Source organism: Hemiscyllium ocellatum, chromosome 2, assembly GCF_020745735.1.
Source record: "Hemiscyllium ocellatum isolate sHemOce1 chromosome 2, sHemOce1.pat.X.cur, whole genome shotgun sequence".
NCBI lineage: Eukaryota > Metazoa > Chordata > Chondrichthyes > Orectolobiformes > Hemiscylliidae > Hemiscyllium > Hemiscyllium ocellatum.
The window spans coordinates 57628004-57647475 of record NC_083402.1 but is presented as its reverse complement, the minus strand read 5'-3'; the positions used below and the strand labels follow the sequence as shown (position 1 = coordinate 57647475).

Here is a 19472-nt window from a genome sequence, read left to right as displayed (position 1 = left end):
CAAGAATGGAGGGAGACAAAGAGCAGGAATAGGCCAGTTAGCCTAATATCTGCCATTGGGAAAATACCAGAGTTCATTATTAAGGAATAAATAGCAGGGCATTTAGGAAAGATTTACACAAGCAAATTCAGTATAGAGGGATCTGGATGTTCTTGTGCTTGAAACACAATAAGTTTACACGTAGCTACAGCAAGCAATTAAGTCAAATGGAATTTTGCTCTTTTTAGGTAGGAGTTGGAGTTTAAAGCATGGAAATCTTGTTACAACTGTAGAGGTTTTGGTGAGGTCAAATTTAGAGCACTGTGTACAGTTTTGAGTTTTAAAAAGTATGCTAGCGTTGGAGCTGTTTTAAAGAGATACACTAGGCTGATTTGTACGATGAAGGGGTTGACTTATTTTGAATAACTAAATGGGTTAGGCTTTTATTCATTAGAGTGTAGAAGAATCAAAGACTTTTTTTTGAAATGTGCAAGATTCGTTTGGGAGTTGATTGTTTAGATGTTGAGAAGATATTTCTGCTGTGGAGTGTTTGAACTAGGGAACATAATTACATTTAAAACTGATGTGCAAAAAAATTTCTTCTCCTAGGGAATGTCTTGAATTCTCCACCTCAGACAGTTGCAGAGGCTAGATCACTGAAAATATTTAAAGAGAAGCTAGACAGACTTTTGAAATATTGAGAGTTGGGGCCATTTGCAAATCAGCCATGAACTTATTGAAAGCAAGGGTGACTTGAATCATAGAATCATTACAGTGTGGAAACAGGCCCTTCGACCTAACAAGTTTACACAGACCCTTCAAAGAAAAGCGCATCCAGGCCCATTCCCCTACTATCCCATATTTACCCTAACCTACATACTCCTGAACACTATAGGCAATTTAGCATGGCCAATTCATCTAACCTGCACATCTTTGGATTGTGGGAGGAAACCAGAGCAAACCCAGGGAGAATGTGCAAACTCCACACAAACAGTTGCCCAAGACTAGAATCGAACCAGGTCCTTGGCACTGCAAGGCAGCAGAGCTAACCACTGAGCCACCATGCCATCCTGAGGGCTGAATGGCCTACTGCTGCTTCTGTTTCTCCTGTTCTGTTGAACGGTGGAACATGTTTGAGGGACCATATTGCATACCTCTCTACCTATATCGAAATATTTTGAATGTAGTAAAAGTATTGAAACAATTGGCTTAATATGAAGTAGTTGTTGGTCTGAACCTTAGGATCAGGTTGTTCTATAAATCTGTAGTCAGGAGGGATAGATTCTTCAGTCTCTCCAACAAGCTCAGGCTTCTTCTTGGAATGATCAGATTCCTGAAGGTATGAAAATATGTTTCAAAAACAATCAAAACTCACAAAAATATTGAAATGTTAAATCCCAACCCCCCAAAAAAACACAGACATTTCTCGGTAAAACCACCTGAACAAAACCAATATTTTGGTAATTATTTCACTTCACTCTAAAGTGGGCGTAGATCTACAATTATTGATATCAGTTGACACCAACTGCTCTGAATAGAACTTTACCTAGAAATCATGACCTGAGGAGCTCAAGTCAATGAGACTTGGTGGTCAAATGTCTACCCCATATTTAGCATCTGGAACTTCCCTTTCCTCTCCAAAGTCCTTGACCGTGTTGTGAATTCCAAAATTGTGATCAGTTTTGCTGAACTTCATTTATGAATGTGTGATCTGGTTCTGCTTCTGTTCCTGTATCAAATGAAGTTTACCCAAAGATTCAACTCTCTGTGGTTGTTATCATTATTTACTAGCCTTCCTTGAACTCTTAGCAACTTTTGACATGTTTGAACAGCCTCCTCCTCAAATGCATTATTCAGCTCCAGTTGAACTACCACTGGCCTTGTCATCTCAGTAATAGCCTTTCCTGTCTCCTCCAACCTTCCCTCCCCCAAGCCCCTCCTCCAACCTTCCCTCCCCCAACCCCCCCCCCCCCCCCCCCCCCGCCGCGTCCACGTCCCCGTCCTGTCATTAATGGTTGTGCTTTCAGTAATTTATTTCAGGGAGCTAATGGGGGCCCTCTTGTCCCATTGTTCTAGAGGTGTGTAATAACATCTCTGAACAAGAAAATGTGTCAGGGAGCGAATGGCATCATGACAATGTAATTGCTGGTAGTCCAAACACTCAGCTAATTTGCTGGGGACTATGAGAGCTGGTGAAATCTGAATTCAGTTCATAATTTTAAAGGTAGCTTTGATATTGATCATGAAAATGATTGTTGTTAAAATTTTTCTTGTTTACCAATGTGAATGAAGGGAATGTGTCACCGATATGTGGTCTGGCCTACATGTAACTCCAGACCCACACCCTGATTGTCTCTTAAATGCCCTGTGAATTGGCTCTAACAAGTTGCTCAGTTTAAGAGAAATTAGGGATGGGCAAAAAATATCAACACCATCTTATTAGAGACTAAAAAAATGCTCTGGGGTTCACCCTCTAGATGAAGCTTACTCTTTAACTCTCTGCAATCTAATAAGCAATTGTTTGACTGAGCTTTCATCACCAATCCCACTAGCTCCTGCTGGATATTGTCTCCAATTATATTATTGCATCTGTGTGTAGCACTTCTGGATATTTTTCAACATTGAAGGTGCTATAAAAATGCACATTTTATTGCATTTTAGGAAACTTAGGAATGTTACAATATTAACAATCACACCAGCAAGATTCTTATAATGTAAAAATAAGGTAACAGGGCTACCTATATTGAAAATAGAACCAGCCTGTGACACTGTTGATGTCCTGGATGGAGGTTTGTTTTCAGACATTTCGTTACCATACTAGGTAACATCATCAGTGAGCCTCCGGATGAAGGCTTCAACCAGATGCTCACTGATAATGTTACCTAGTGTGGTGACGAAACATTTGAAAATGAACCTTCCAGCTCATTGAGCAAACCTACATCCAGAACCTCAACTTGAGCTAGAAATCTTCTCAAAACTCGCTAACTATTAATGTAACTGATCTCACTGGACTGTAACAGCCTGACCCTACCTACATTGTCAATTAACTGTAGCCAGAAACTGATCAAAATGTGATCCAGTAACAGTAATCTTATTCACAGACGGAAAACCTCAGGAAAGAAATTAAATCCATACCTTCACAGCTGGGCCAGTGTATTTGGGACCTGAATTGTCTGGTGCTTCAGATGGAAGAGTTTCAGCAAGCATCCCAAATGGATCTTCACCCTTTAAAGACAAATAAATATATATTTCTTTGAATTTCAGCTCAATCTCACCGGAAATAGATTCTGACAGCAGTGAAGTAAGTTGCTAAAGGTTTGAGTCTGCCTGCAAATAAATGAAGCAGCCTCCTTACATCGACATGAAATTCAGCAATAATGTTGCAAATGTAGTTAGAGGTAAAACCGTGGTTCTGAGAGCTGGTCTGATTCTCAAAACTAACGTCACTAAGAAGTGATTTGTACATGAAGAGCAGGTTGGCACTGTATCAACAAACTGTAGGGATACGGGATGAAGAGATATCATAACTGGTGATGGCCTGACTAAATGGATTCCACTGTAAAGATCTCAATATGACAGTTAAAGATGATATTACTTGCAGATGATAGTGGTGAGGAGTATAAACGGAGAGTGCAGGATAAGTAAATGTTTAAAAATCCTAATATGACATGTATGCGGCTGTCAGCATTCTTCTAACAATGGACATTCCATGTTCCATCTTGGACAGATAGAACAGTTGTATCTTAAATCAGGGTTCTCCTGATACTGGAGCCTTAACTGAATTTTACTTTAATAGTTGTCAGTCACATTTATTGGGAAAACTAGCAGCAAAATGGAGGTGACAACTGCTGGCCCCTGAAGGTGACAGCTTTTCACATCACTAGGGGACTCGAAGATCATGGGTGTTGCTCCCTCAGAGAAAAAAACAACTTCTGCCAAACGTAATTTCTCTCTTGCCTCCGGACATAATCGCCAATAACATCCCTAAAAGCCCTGATCTGTAACCCACAGCTAATCTGCTGAAACATAGAAGTCTGGCAGATGGCGTATAATGCAGGAAAATGTGAAGTTATTCACTTTGACAAGAAGAATACAAAGATACTATTTAATGAAAATTAATTCTGAGGTATAGACAAATCGAGTAAGATTGTTATGCTTCAGTTATATTAGTGAGACCGCATCTGCAATAATGTACAGCATTGGTTTATTTATTGAAGGAAGGGTGTAAACACATGAGGTGGTTCAGAAAACATTTCCTGGATTGATGTCGAGAATGAACCTAGTGTTGTCTTATGAGGAAAGTTTGGACAGACTGGGATTGCTTTCAATGGAGTTTAAAGTGTAAATACTGGTTCAATGGGAGTTTGTAAGATCCTAAACGGTCTTGATAGGGGTGGGAGAGGAACATGGGAAGGATGTTTTCTCTTATGAGTGAGTCCAAATTAAGAGGCATTATTTAAAAATTAGGGGCCATACATTTCAGGACTGAAATGAGGACAATTTCTCCCTCAGAGGGATGTGCGATTTTAGGACTCTGCCTCGAAAGTATTGGAGGCGGAGTTATCAAATTATTTTAAAGCAGAGGTGAATAGATTATTATTAGACAATAGGATCAAACATTATCAGAAATAATTGGAAATGTGGAATTCAAAATACAAACAGATCAGCCATGACCTTATTGAAATGCAGAGCAGGTCCTAGGAGCTAAATAGCATACCTCTGCGAACAACTGATATGTTCGTAAGTATAATCACCCCTGCAGTACCTAGCGTCCCACCTCCTGAGTCTTTAGCTGCAACCTTCAATCACTTCCTGATTGGATTCTTAGAGCTGCTGGGAATGGCTTCTGCCAATGTTTTATCTGCTCAGTAAGCCACCAGCTTGTTTGTTTAGTCAACTGCTATATGGGAAAAGAGCCAAAATAAACTACAATGTGGTCCTACTGTTACACTCTGCAGGACCTCTGTGAATACAACAGACACCCCACTTACCTCTTAGTACCAGGGCTATTGCTTACTGAGATTCATTATCCTACCTCTGATGAGGAAAATATCACATCGTATTCTTGTTCAAGGGGTGGATCAATGTGCGAGGAATACTCAAAATCATAATGGGAGAATTTGGGATTGCAAACACAGCAGACATTAGCTGAAGGTCAATGAAAAGCAGGGCCCTCAAACTGTGTATATTTTGCATGGGGTCTATCAGTATCTGGTCCCAAAGGACAATGTGTCCTTTTACTGACCCAATATCTATTTAGATTTGAACCTTTTCTCTAGAAATAAGAAAGTAACCATTGTAAACAGAAAATCCTTTGTTCCATAGTGTATTTTGTCATTTACCTTGGTACCACCCTGACTTGCAGAAACAGGGGCAGCTTTCGAAGCTTTCACAGGTGCCTTTATGAGAAAAGGAAATATCAACTGTTAATTCATCTTCACTTGTTCATTCAGACGGTTCACCCATTGTTGGATTGATAGGTTGGAGAGTGGGGCCAGTAAAATCCCCTTGGGAGCTTACCTGCCCTCAGCCAGCTCAGTTTTAAAGGGAATTTGGGACAAGGAATGAGCATAGCCTAAGGTGGCCCACCCATACACAGCCCTCAGGCCTTCCCTAGGTTGGCCCCGGTATGAAACCCTGAATCTGCCTGTCCTATATGTTCTGGCACTTTACTGCACATCGCCTTGATCTCTGCCTCTCATCACATCACTGTCTAATGGTCGACAAACAACTGCAAACAGCATCGTGCATCTTTTGCTGTTCCTTACTTCTATCTTAGTTACCTTAGCTCTACCTTCTCCTTAGTTTTCACTCCAATTAGCCTTACCAAAATCTTTCATGACTATTGCTGTACTATTGTCTTTATATCCTCTTTTCACAATTCCCTGCACTTGTAAAAGATCCTATGGGGCTGTAACTTTAAGTCAGGTTCTTGTGGTTGTAAGATTAGAATAATTGTGGCATTGAGAGCTAAGGAATTTTGACTGAATGAACTCCTTTTAATTCAACGAGCAAGCTTACATGAACACACGATATTATCTCAGCCAAAATAGAACAAGCAAATCCAATTTTCAAACAATGCCCCTTGTACAGCCCACAGTCAGACAGAGAAGTTGTGGAGAAACAGAGTCATTCAACAAGCAACGTATGAAGGACTGAAATCAGGTCAGGTTGAGAATCTCTGGTACTTCTCCTTATGATCCGGTCATAAAAGGAATGAGAGGTCACTGATTTGCAAAACAATTGATGGTGATGTGAGAAAAAGTTTTTTCACGAAGTTGTTCATTCGTTTATGGAATGCACTGTCCGGGAATATGGTGGAGGCAGGTTCAGCTGAGGCATTCCAGAGTGCATCGGATGGTTGTTTGGTTAGAAATGACATGCAAGAGTATGGGGCAAAAGGCATGAGATTGGCAGCAGGTAATGATGTTCATTTGAAGGCCGGTCTAGGCATGGTGGGCTGAATGGCCTCCTTCTATGACATAACAATTCTGTGGTTCCAGAAAGTGTGTGGATTTTGTATTAATCCAAGATCAAATTAAACAGCCATGAGATGAGCTGAAGAGTCAACTTCCTTGTTTGAACTAGCTGCATAGGGATCTCTTGCCTGGTTACAGCATCTGTTGTGTAAGTCCTTCATGAGGAAGCAGGTGATAACAGAGAGTCAGAGAGTATTGTGATTCAGCAGTGATTCTCAGGAATGCTACATTGCTGTGGTGAACACTCAGACTCCTTCTGACTTCAAACATTTTGCATGGTCTCTTCCTGGCAGTGTCCACTTACTGGTCAGTATCTTATACTCAGAAAAATGAAGGAAAGGGCAGTCCACTTTCTCAGACAGAACTCATTACATATCTTAAACCTCTTGTGGTATTTATATGGATGGTTGCACAGCACACCTGAATACTGGCCCCAACCTACTCCAGCATGAATGTTTTTAACAGTTGGTAATAGAAGCTACCCTATCTTAGATGACAGAAGAGAGAAGCTAAATGACTTCTTCCTATTCCTAAGTTCCATACCTGTTTCAGTGAAGGTGGTGGAGCTGCACAGTGAGAAGTTGGAGCTGAGCATTTTGAAATTGTAGCTGGTGAGCTTTGGACAAAGTCTGCGGACAGTGACTCCAGGACATCATCTTCTGACATAGACTGTTGATAGCAATACAATAAATGTACTTATCTATTTCAATAATCTTTCAAGAACACAAATATAAAGGACTCATTTCTCAATGTTGAACCGCAAGGGCCAGAGAGACCTACTCCTAATTCATAAGCAAGTTGACAAAAACTTAACTCTTAGCATTGGCTATTTAAGCTCATAACTTTCCATTCCCTCCCTTTAGGTTCTCATATTGTCACATTTTCCAGTGGAAAGAATGGGAAATAATAGGAATGGTTTTCTCACTACACGAATTGTGTTCTTTCATTTCTGACACTATTTATGTTCCAAGCTTCTGCTCTGTCCAAACTAGGAAGGCTGCCACACACAGTCACTACTCTCGGACTTTCCAGAACATAGAGTAAGTAACTGTGGACTTGCGAATGGTTGGCATATCACTGCTAATTCTGACACTGGTATCAAGTCAAGTTCATCATCAAACAAATGCCAACCTCTCCCTTTCATACAATGAGATCATAAATGTCCCCATATATTGTGGAATAGAATCCTGAAAAATGTTACCGCAGAAAATAAAATTCTCCTTTTCGAAAAACAGTGAGATTTTTAGTTTCTCTGTTACCTTTGGTTTTGTTCCTGGACCAGTAGAGGAAGAGGCAATTTTACCTTTGTCCTGTTCCAAAGAAAATCAGATTCATTTTAGAGTATCAAAATTATTTATAATGGAAGGCCACTGGTAAAGCAACATTAGAACTTTAATAAAATGCTTTAGCATGTTAAAAAGAATTGAATTAAGAGGAAATGTAATGTATGCACATTATTGTAGATTTCATTTGATCAAAAACTAAATAATCACAGCATTTAATTAAAATATACCTAGATCAACAGTGAAGGACACTGATGTGTACTGACATCAGTTTAAGAATAGTTAGTAATTTAATCTTTTGGCAATTTACTGCCAGATTCAATGTGACCTATGATTTCAGGACATTTCTATGGTAAGCCCACAAGTACAGAAGTGCAGCTTTGCATTTAAAAGCTATGTCTAGGCATTCTGGCCATAGTTACATAGAACATAGAATGTTACAGTGCAGTACAGGTCCTTCGGCCTTTGATGTTGCTCCGACTGGTGAAAATAATCTGACGCTCATCTAATTCACACCGTTCCATTATTATCTACATGTATGTCCAATGTCCATTTAAATGCACTTAATGTCTACGAGTCTACTACTGTTGCAGGCAAGCCATTCCACACCTCTACTACTCTCTCAGTGAAGAAACTACGCCTAATATCTGTCCTAAATCTATCACCTCTCAATTTAAAGCTATGTCCCCTCATGTTAGCCTTCACCATTTGAGGAAAAAGGCTCTCAATATCCACCCTATCTAACCCTGACTACCTTATACATCTCGATTAACTCACCTCTCAACCTTCTTCTCTCCCTCGAAAACAGCCTTAATTCCCTCAGCCTTTCCTCATAAGATCTCCCTTCCGTATCATTTACATCCTTGTAAATCTCCTCTGAACCCTTTCCAAAACTTCCACATCCTTCCAATAATGCGGTGACCAGAACTGCACGTAATACTCCAGGTGCGGCCTTACCAGTGTCTTGTACAGCCGAAGCATGACCTCGTGGCTTCGAAACTCAGTCCCCAGACCAATAAATGCCAACACACCATATGCCTTCTTAACAACCATATCAACCTAGGTGGCATTTATGCACCTGGACACCAAGATCTCTCTATTCATCTACACTGCCAAGCATTTTACGATTAAGCCAGTACTCTGCATTCCTGTTATTTCTTCTGAAGTGAAGTACCTCACACTTTTCCGCATTAAACTCCATTCGCCACCTCTCAGCCCAGCTCTGCATCTTATCTATGTCTCTCTGTAACCTACAACATCCTTCGGCACTATCCACAACTCTGCCTACCTTATTATCATCCGCGCATTTACTAACCTGTCCTTGTACACCCACATCCAGATCATTTATGAAATTGACAAACAGCAATGGCCCCACAACAAATCCTTGAGGAACATCACTAGTAACTGAACTCAGGAATGAACATTTCCCATCAAACACCACCCTCGGTCTTCTTTCAGCTAGCCAATTTCTGATCCAAACCGCTAAATCACCCTCGATCCTGAAACTCCGTATTTTGTGCAATAGCATACAATGTGGAACCTTATCAAATGCTTACTGAAGTTTACAAATACCACATAAATGGCTTTACCTTCATCCACCTGTTTTATCACCTTCTCAAAGAACTCAATAAGGTTAGTGAGGCACGACCTGTCCTTCACAAAACCGTGTTGACTATCCTAATCAAATTATTCCTTTTCAGATGATTATAAATCCTATCTCTTATAACCTTTTCCAACACCTTACCCACAACCAAAGTAAGGCTCACCGGCCTATAATTACTAGGGTTGTCCAGACTCCCCTTCTTAAACAAGGGAACAACATTTGCAATCTTCCAGTCTTCTGACACTACTCCTGTCGACAATGATGATGTAAAACTCAAAGCCAAAGGGTCTGTAATCTCCTCCCTAGCTTCCCAGAGAATCCAAAGATAAATCCCATCCAGCCCAGGGGTCTTATCTATTTTCAGATCTTCCAAAATTGCAAAAATCTCCTCTTTGTCTACCACAATTCCATCTAATCTAGTTGCCTGGATGTCCACATTCTCACTAACATTGCCCTTCTCTAATGTGAATAGTGACAAAAAGTATCCATTAAGAGTTTCCCTATGTCCTCAGATTCCACACACAACTTCACATTACTATCTTTGATTGGCTCTAATCTTACTCTAGTCATTCTTTTCTTCCTGATATATCTATAGAAGGCCTTAGGGTTTTCCTTGATCCTATCCACCAACAACTTCTCATGTCCCCTCCTGGCTCTTCATAGCCTTCTCTTTAGATCTTTTCTGTCTAACATATAACTCTCCAGCTCCCTATCTGAGCCTTCATGCCTCATCCTCATGTAAGCCTTCTTCCTCCTCTTGTCAAGAGCTTCAACTTCTTTTAGTAAACAATGGCTCTTCTCTCAACAACTACCTTCCTGCCTGATAGGTATATACCTATCAAAGACCTGCAGTAGCTGTTCCTTGAATGAGCTCCACATTTCAACTGTGTCCATCCCCTGCAGTTTCCTTCCCCATCCTATGCATCCTAAATCTTAGTTGCATTTCCCCGAGTTATACCTCTTTCCCCGTGATATATACCTATCCCTGCCCATTGTTATTGCAAACGTAAACAAATTATGGTCACTATTGCCAAAGTGCTCATGTCCCCCCAAATCTAACACCTGGCAGGGTTCATTCCCCTGAAACCCAATACGGCATCGCCCCTTGTTGGCCTGTCTACATACTGTGCCAGAAGACCCTCCTGCAGACACTGAACAAAAACTGACTCATCTAAACTACTTGAACTACAGTATTCTCAATCAATATTGGGGAAGTTAAAGTTCCCATAACAACTACCCTGTTACTCTCGCTGCTATCGAGAATCACCTTTGCGATTCTTTCCACTACATCCTTGGAACAATTCCGAATCCTATAGAAAACTCCCAACAGGGCGACCTCTCCTTTCCTGTTTCTAACCTCAGCCCAAACTACCTCAGTGGATAAGTCCTCAAACGTTCTTTCAGCTGTTGTAGTGACAATACCATTCCCCTCCCCCCCCATACACTTTTTTTTACCATCTTCTCTGTTCTTGCTGAAACATCTAAATCCCAGAATCTGCAACAACCATTCCTGTCCCTCCTCTAGCCATGTCTCTGAAATGGCCACAACATCAAAATCCTAGGTACAAACCCATCTGCAAGTTCACCCACCTTATTCCAGATGCTCCTGGCATTGAAGTACACACATTTCAAACCAACATCCTGATTGCAGGTGCCATCTCGCGACCTTGTAAACCTATCCTTGACCTCACTACCCTCAATCTTCTGTACACTGGAACTACAATTCAGATTTCCCCCCCCACCCCCAGCTGCATTAGTTTAAATCCTCTCAAAACGCATTAGCAAATCTCCCCCCCCCAGGATACTGGTACCCCTCTGGTTCAGGTGAAGACCATCCTGTTTGTAGAGGTCCCACATTCCCCAAAAAGAGCTCCAATTATCCAGGAATCCAAAACCCTCCCTCCTGCACCATCCCTGCAGCCATATGTTCAGCATTGTGCTCTCCAGTTCCTCGCTGCACTAGCACGTGGCATGGGCAACAAACCAGAGATAACAACTCGGTTTATTCTAGCTCTAAGCTTCCATCCTAGCTCCCTGAATTTCTGCCTTAGATCCCCACCTTTCTTCATACCTATGTCGTTGGTGCTTTTGTGGACCACGACTTGGGGCTACTCCCCTCCCCCTCAAGAATCCTGAAAACACAATCCTCAATATCACGAACCTTGGCACCTGGGAGGTAACAAACTAATCAAGAGTCTCTCTCATTCCCACAAAACCTCCTATCTGTCCCCCTAACTATGGAGTCCCCAATGCCAAAAGCTCTGTTCCTTTTCTGCCCTCCCTCCTGAGCAAAAGAGACGGACTCTGCGCCAGAGACCTGTACCCCATTGCTTACCCCTGGTAAGTAACCCCCCCAACCCCACCTTCCCCAACCCCAAACAGTATACTTGTTGAGGGGAAGCACCACAGGAGATCTCTGCAGTGCCTGCTGGTTCCCTTTCCTACCCCTGACCCCATCTACCTTCTTCATGTGGCTGTGGAGTAACCATTTCCCTGTAACTCCTGTCAATAACCTCTCCGCCTCCTGAATGATCTGAAGTTCACCCAGCTTCAGTTCCCTAACACGGTTCTCGAGGAGATGGAATTGGGTGCACTTCCCACAAATGAAGTCAGCAGGGACAGTAGAGGTAACCCTAACCTCCCACATACTGGGGGAGGAACATTCAACTGCCCTAACCTCCATTCCCACTATTCTAAATTCCCAAATAGACAGCTGAAAAAAAATGAAACATGAAAGAAAACACTTACCACCTTACCAACTGATGCACCTAACTTTTTTGGTTAGAGGAGGAGGATGAGTGGGCGACACTAGCCAAGTAGTGTTTTGGTAAAGCAACCGCCCAGATATGTAACCAGCCTCCTGCTCAACACTCCTGCTCTTCCTGTAGCTGGAACAACATCTTGAACTCGGATGATAAGATTAATTATTAGTTTGGAACAAACCTTCGGATCAGGTTGTTCTTTAAATCTGTAATCGGGGGGTATGGATCCTTCCGTTTCTCCCACTCGCTCAGCCTTCTTCTTAGTAACATCTGCTTCCTGGAAATGTGGGAAATAAAATTCACAAAATATTAAGATTCAATAACAATATACTATACTTCTGTAAAATAATTCATAGAACTAAATAAAAACATTGAGGTAATTAACTAATTGCTCAAAGGAGAAAGGTTTTGGTATATTGATACCAGTTGACACAGGTCGCTATAAACAGGGCTACACCTATTGTTCATAATAACAGGTAACCCTTGTAGATTGAATGAGATGGGCACCTGACTAAACAAACGTAACATTAATGCATTTTGATAAATGTAACTGTAAAGTTAAATGCCCTGCTTCACGACAATGTATTAATTCTTTTCCATTTCAGTCAGGTCGGTTTTTAAATCATGAAGAATCAGACAGATTCTGTCAGTGTTTGAGAATACTGGTGATGGCTTAGAGATTCATGTACATTGGAAAACTGTTTTGTAAGTGCATAAAAAGGAATAAAGCACTGGGAAGAGTACTTTGCATCCAGGTATACTTTTTATAATAAAGAATATTGCAATTACAAATCTATAAGCTTTAAAACAGCCAGATAAGTCAGATGGAAACTATCCTTAGTCCCATGCAGAATGTGTCACCACCCATCAGCATCCTCTCAGACATCCCACAACAGTTCCCCTCTCGTCAAATAGTTCCTGCTTCAAAGACTATGTTTTAAAGCTCATTTGTAACTTTTCAGAAGCTTGCTTAAGGCAGTCACTACCCTGTCAAAAGCATTCCAATTTGTTTATTTGTTTCACCTCATTTGGTTTGTTTTTCCAGCTTGGGGAATTTATAGTGGTACTTCTGGAGGTTTACCAATTTTCTTAGAATTAAGTCCCTAAACCCCTGCTCCTCCTTCACTGCAGGGGCATCACTGGGGCCTAAGGCACTCATGTAATTCCTCTGGACCCTTAGCCAGCCAGCAGTCTAGAGCAGATTCAATGAAAGGCTAAATGTACAAAGCTAATAACTGGGACATGTTTGTTTTGACAACTACGTTCCTATTGGAAACTTACCTTCTCAATGTCAATTTCACACCAGGTTAACTTTAGTATCCATCTCCAGTGAAATTTAAGGACGTCAAAATGAACCCTGGCATAGGGCATCCTCAAAGTCATCCCAAGCCCTCACCTTCAAATTCCTCTGGGAAAATCAACTTTTCAAACAAGGTTTTGATAACTCCCCCAGATTACTCATCCATTGCCCTACTGTCTTTGCTTCATTATGCATGCATGAAATGTTTTGCATGATTCTAATATGTTTAAGGCAATCTGTAAAGAGGAGTTAATATTAACTTAAGCCTTTCAGGGCAACTGGAGAAGCATCTCTGGAGAACAGGCAGTTTCTTAATATGTTACAGCAAGCATTAACTTTACCATGAGACAGATATAACAATAGGTTGGGAACAGCATATGAGTTACCAACAACCATTGTAGGATTTATATTAGCATCAAGAAACTAGCCAATATATGAGGCAGTAAAATGAATTTTTTTAAGATTGAAAGGATCAGGAGGTAAATTTATATGCACCTTCACTTCAGGGCCAGTATATTTGGGAGCAGAATTATCTGGTGCTTCTGACGGCAATGTTTCTGCCAGAAGGTCAAATGGATCTTCACCCTGCAAAGGCAAAATATACTGTTATACATTTACTGACAGCTATCAATGGAAACATATTCTGACAGCAGCAAAACATTTACTGAAAACAGAAATCACATAAGTGCTCCTTACACATAATGTGTAATTTCCAAACACAGGATAATTTTAGCTTTCAACTTTAAACAGCCTGCAGAATGAATAGAATTGTTCAGAGGAGAACCAATAGTCCTTAAACAGGTCAACAATAAAAATCCTTCATTAAAAATCTGCCCTTTGTCCTGTAAGTTGTTACATTTTACTTTATTAACAATGTTAATATTAACATTGGGATGATGGTCATGTTCTGAAGTCCAGCCCCATATTATGATGAGGACTATGCTTTCAAATTTAAAGCAGTCAAAAAAGTAAGTGTAATTGATCATTGACTAACTGAATGCACTGAGCCAGTACAACAGTCTCAACCTCTTAAAGTTACAAACTAATAACAATCTTTTTTTCCAAAATTGTCCGTTTCTATATTTGCCAATGAAATATCTAAGGGCTGCAACATTCTTAGCAATGGGCTCTCGGTGGAGGATTTTACAATCCCCTGAGAGACTGTGCGCTTGAAGGTAGGAACAACTCATAAAAATAGGCTGCTTGCTGCCTTCCCTCCTGCCTCTCACAGTCTTCCCTTTTATAGAGGGTAGTAGGAGGATTGGATAGACCAGGTATCCTGGTGACCATTTAGGGACCACTTAACTGCCCCAACCTTCCTCCACCATTGTTTCATTCACACAATGGGGATTCTACTGAAGCAGATAGCTCAGTGACTCTTCTGGGTAGATTGGATTTGGGTACTGGGGAATGCAATCTCTTCCCTCAAGGTCTTCCCCCACGGCCCTTGTAAAATCCAGCCTTCTGACACAAATAGATACTCAAACAGAAGCTTTGAGGAAGTGGGAACAGGATTAGACATAGAAACATAGAAAATTGGTGCAGGATTCGGCCCTTTAAGCCTGCACTACCATTCAGTATTATCAAGGCTAATCGTGCAATCTCAGTATCCTATTCCCACCCTCTCCCCATACCCTTTGATCCCTTTAGCTGCAAGGGCCACGTCCAGCTCCCCTCTTGAATATATCTAATGAACTGACCTCAACAGCTTCCTGAGGTAGAGTATTCCACAGGTTCACAACTCTGAATGGCTTACTCCTTATCCCTAGACTGTGACTCTTAGTTCTGCACTTTTCCAACATCAGGAACATTCTTCCTGCATCTAGCCTGCGCAGTCCCACCAAGATTTTACGTTTCTATCAGATCTTCCTTCATTCTTCTAAATTCCAGTCTTTCCTGAAATGTCAGTCCTACCATCCCAGGAATTAGTCTGGTAGACCTTTGCTGGAATCTCTCAATAGCAAGAGTCTATTTCCTCAGAGTAGGAGACCAAAACTACACACAATACTCAAGGTATGATCTTGGAAGAGCTGACAGCGATAAACCTATGCAGAAAGACAATGTGGAGAAGCTCCAGTGGGTTTCCTGATGTACAGGAACATCTAGATTACAAGCCCAGTCCCAATGGTCATCAACATTTAATTCATGGTGATCCTAAATATGGTAGTATTTCATTAAACTCCACTGCACAGTCCTATCCTCATGTCATGAATGAGGGATGCAGCTGGATAATCCACTTGTTTTAGGTTACCAGGGAACCAATATTTCAGTTATTTAGTCTAAACAGGTACATGAAGTCTTACTGTAGAGACACTAGCGCCTGTCTGTCTCATGCAAACCTGATGCCCTCTTGCAAGTTCCGAGAGCCCATTGCTAAGAATGTTGCAGCCCTTAGATATTTCAGTGCAGGAGGGTAATGATCACTAAGCTTCTAGCAATCATAATCAAAACAATCAATGTAATGGTGCCAAGAGAATTAGTGAGATTCTTTGAGATTGTACATTGCTTTTGGATAATTTCTCCCAAAAGTGGCACAGGGACAGGAATAGCAGAAGGATGCAATCTGGAGAACACTGGAGCTGGTCATACCATCACAGGAGAGAAGTTATTGCTGGTAATGTGCAGCATAAATATGAAGAGGTGTAATTTTTGAAAAGACAAAACTTCTTACAAGTGACATGACAGACAGCAACTGTTAATGGTTGTGGCTTAGAATGCACAGAGTCACAACAGATGGGAAACAGGTAAACCCTCAAATTTCTTTGGTTTGTAAGGAGCTGATGAGATCTCATATTAAACAAAAAGCAGAGAAATTGGTGTTATGCCAGAAAACAGTAGAAAATAGGCATCCTGAAGGCACTGAGCTCCAAAATCAAAGACTTGATGGATATGGAGCATGAGTTTCATCTGCAAATGTAGCTGCTTACAGATATAAGGTGGGTACCCTGATGAAGCTTACAGGACTCAATACCAAACCAACCCATATGTCACTCCTGGAGTTTGGGAACCATAAGAGAGTTGAGCCCATTAAAGTGGAAATCCCATTTACCTGGTAGAATCAGGTGGAACATTCCAACCAGTGAAGTTAAATTTAAATTTAAACCCACTTAAGTTTAAAGTTATCCAGCTGATTGGCAACCTCCAATGGTTCCTTCAAGTAATATTGGCTGGGTCCCTGGAGATCGAGACAAACACAATGGAGTCTGCAGTGGTCAAGGTACACTCTGTTTATGCCATCTTTGAAACTGGAGTCCAAAATTGGCACGGAGTCCCTGAATAGTATAGTGAAGGTACCAAAACTTCAGTTTCAGAAAAATATCCAGGATATTTAGAAATTACTGCTTTCCGATCTGACAGTTAGTTGGTGCAGTTCTTAGTGAAGTGTGATTAGGAGGAAATGACCCCAAACTTACAAAAGCTAATTTTTCTCCCCAAAAGTTTAGATTTTGACTTAGTCTGTAATTGAGACTGTACCCTAACAGCATGTTTCGATCATAAGCAGAAATTTCTACATAGCCCGCTTTATCTTTTGTCATTTACCTTAGTATCACCTTGACTTGCAGACACTGAGGCAGCTGTTGAAGCTTTCAGAGGTACCTTTGAAAAACGGAAATACAAACATTACAACAATTTTGCTTATTTCTATTCAACTGCTTGAGATTTTGATCATTTAATTTCACTCTCCTTTTGAATAAGACTTCAAATATGATATTACATCAATTGCAAATGTAAACAAAAGCAAATAAAGCAGATTTCAGAAGCAAAATCCTTAAAAAATCTGATAAATTTAAGGTAATGTTTTAACTGCTGGGAGAGCACAGCATAGTGAGAGAAATAAGCATGCAATTATGAGTGCACTGCTGTGCATCTTCTGCAGTGAACTATCAATGCTGCTTGAATAAAATGAAGGGAAAGCCATTCCTTATTAATGTTTGGCCTCAGAAATGCCGAAAAGAAGAGAATGGGATAGAGGGTGACACAAAGTAATCGTATATGTTGGCAGGAGAGTTAAAAACAGCAGTCAATGGAAAAAATAGGTTGCAAAAAGATAAAAAGAGCTGATGATGTTTTATTGCACAAAGTCAACACCTAAACTACACCTTCACTGGTTGCTCTTGTGGTGAACTGTGACCAAATCAGAATGCAAAGATTAGGGATAATCCCATATGCATGGGAAATCATGTCTCATGAACTTGTTTGAATTTTTGAAGAAGTAACAAAGAGGATTAACGTGAGCAGAGCGGTAGATGTGATCTGTATGGACTTCAATAAGGCATTCGACAAGGTTCCTCATGAGAGGCCAGTTAGCAAGGATACGTCTCATGGAATACAGGGAGAATTAGCCATTTGGATACAGAACTGGCTTGAAGGTAGAAGATAGAGGGTTGTGGGGGAGGGTTGCTTTTCAGACTGGAGGCCTGTGACCAGCGGTGTGCCACAAGAATTGGTGCTGAATCCTCTACTTCTTGGTATTTACATAAATGATTTTGATGCGTACACAGGAGGTACAGTTAGTAAGTTTGCAGATGACACCAAAATTGGAGGTGTAGTGGACAGTGAAGAAGGTTACCTCAGATTACAACGGGATCTTGATCAGATGGGCCAATAGGCTGAGAAGTGGCAGATGGAGTTTAATTTAGATAGATGTGAGGTGCTGCATTTTGGAAAAGCAAATCTTAGCAGGACTGATACACTTAATGGAAAGGTCCTGGGGAGTGTTACTGAACAAAGAGACCTTGGAGTGCGGGTTCATAGTTTCTTGAAAGTGGAGTCACAGGTAGATAGGATAGTGAAGAAGGCATTTGGTATGCTTTTCTTTATTGATCAGAATATTGAGTACAGGAGTTGGGAGGTCATGGTGCGGCTGTACAGGACATTGGTTTGGCCACTTTTGGAATATTGTGTGCAATCCTTTTAGAAGGATGTTGTGAAACTTGAAAGGATTCAGAAAAGATTTACAAGGATGTTGCCAGGGTTGGAGGATTTGAACTATAGGGAGAGGGTGAATAGGCTGGGCTGTTTTCCCTCGAGCGTTGGAGGCTGAGGGGTGACCTTATAGAGGTTTACAAAATCATGACGATCATGGATAGGATAAATAGACAAGGACTTTTCCCTGGGGTGGAAATGTCCAGAACTAGAGGGTATAGTTTTAGGGTAAAAGGGGGAAGATGTAAAAGGGGCAACTTTTTCATGCAGAGTGTAGTGCATGTATGGAATGACATGCCAGAGGAAATGGTAGAGGCTTGTACAATTAAAGCATTTAAAAGGCATGTGGATGGGTACATGAATAGGAAGGGTTAAGAGGGATATGGGCCAGGTGCTGGCAGGTGGGACTACATTAGCAGAGGAAAATTAGTCAGCATGGACTAGTTTGACCGAAGGGTCTGTTTCTGTGCTGTACACCTCTATGACTCTATAAATCTAGAAACAGGGAGTGGTCCTAAGAGTATGTGACCTACTCCAGCTACAGTCTCTGATAGTCAAAAATAGTTGTCATACTTCCTTTGGCACATCAGGTAGAACTGCTGAGTGAGAGGTTGCAGCTGAGCATTTTGAAATTGGAGCTTGGGAGCTCAGGCCAAAGTCTGCTGACAGAGAATCCAGGGCGTCACCTTCTGTGGCACACTGCAATGTCAATATAATAAAAGCAGTTAATTTAGCTCATCGAGTGTACAAATCAAAAAGAATCCTCAACAGGTAGCACAGATTAATTAATGGTCATCGACCACAGGATTTCCCCTTCTGGATTTTTAGGTTCTGAGATATCATGCTACCCAGTGAGAATGGCAAGGTGAATTCTAACAATCCCACATTTGAACATAGAAGAGAGTGCCTGACAATCTCTTATTTCTGACCTTTTTGCAGGATTCAGTTAAGCCTGAACCTTCTGTTTCCACAAAATCTCACTGCAGACGTTGGAAGTCATAATCAGAAACAGTGAGAATACACAAATATACAGTAAAGTTAACACAGCACGTTAGCATCTCTATACAAAGGTTGAATAATACCATTTTATCCAAATAAAACCAAATTTAATCACTAAATTTACAAGATCTAGAATCTGGC

The 19472-nt window shown here is 40.9% G+C and overlaps 1 protein-coding gene across 5 annotated transcripts in view; it reads right to left on the bottom strand.

Annotated features, from left to right (window-relative positions):
* cast (calpastatin) overlaps positions 1–19472 on the bottom strand; it is a 204764-nt gene that overhangs the window by 14412 nt on the left and 170880 nt on the right. For all 5 annotated transcript variants that reach the window (XM_060836848.1, XM_060836856.1, XM_060836866.1 and 2 more), the window contains 9 exons: positions 18906–19031; positions 16947–17003; positions 13902–13991; positions 12288–12383; positions 7718–7768; positions 7002–7127; positions 5322–5378; positions 3115–3204; positions 1217–1312 (listed from right to left, as the gene is read on the bottom strand). In XM_060836848.1, the coding sequence (XP_060692831.1) occupies positions 1217–1312; positions 3115–3204; positions 5322–5378; positions 7002–7127; positions 7718–7768; positions 12288–12383; positions 13902–13991; positions 16947–17003; positions 18906–19031 (789 nt within the window). The remainder of the gene's footprint in view (positions 1–1216; positions 1313–3114; positions 3205–5321; positions 5379–7001; positions 7128–7717; positions 7769–12287; positions 12384–13901; positions 13992–16946; positions 17004–18905; positions 19032–19472) is intronic.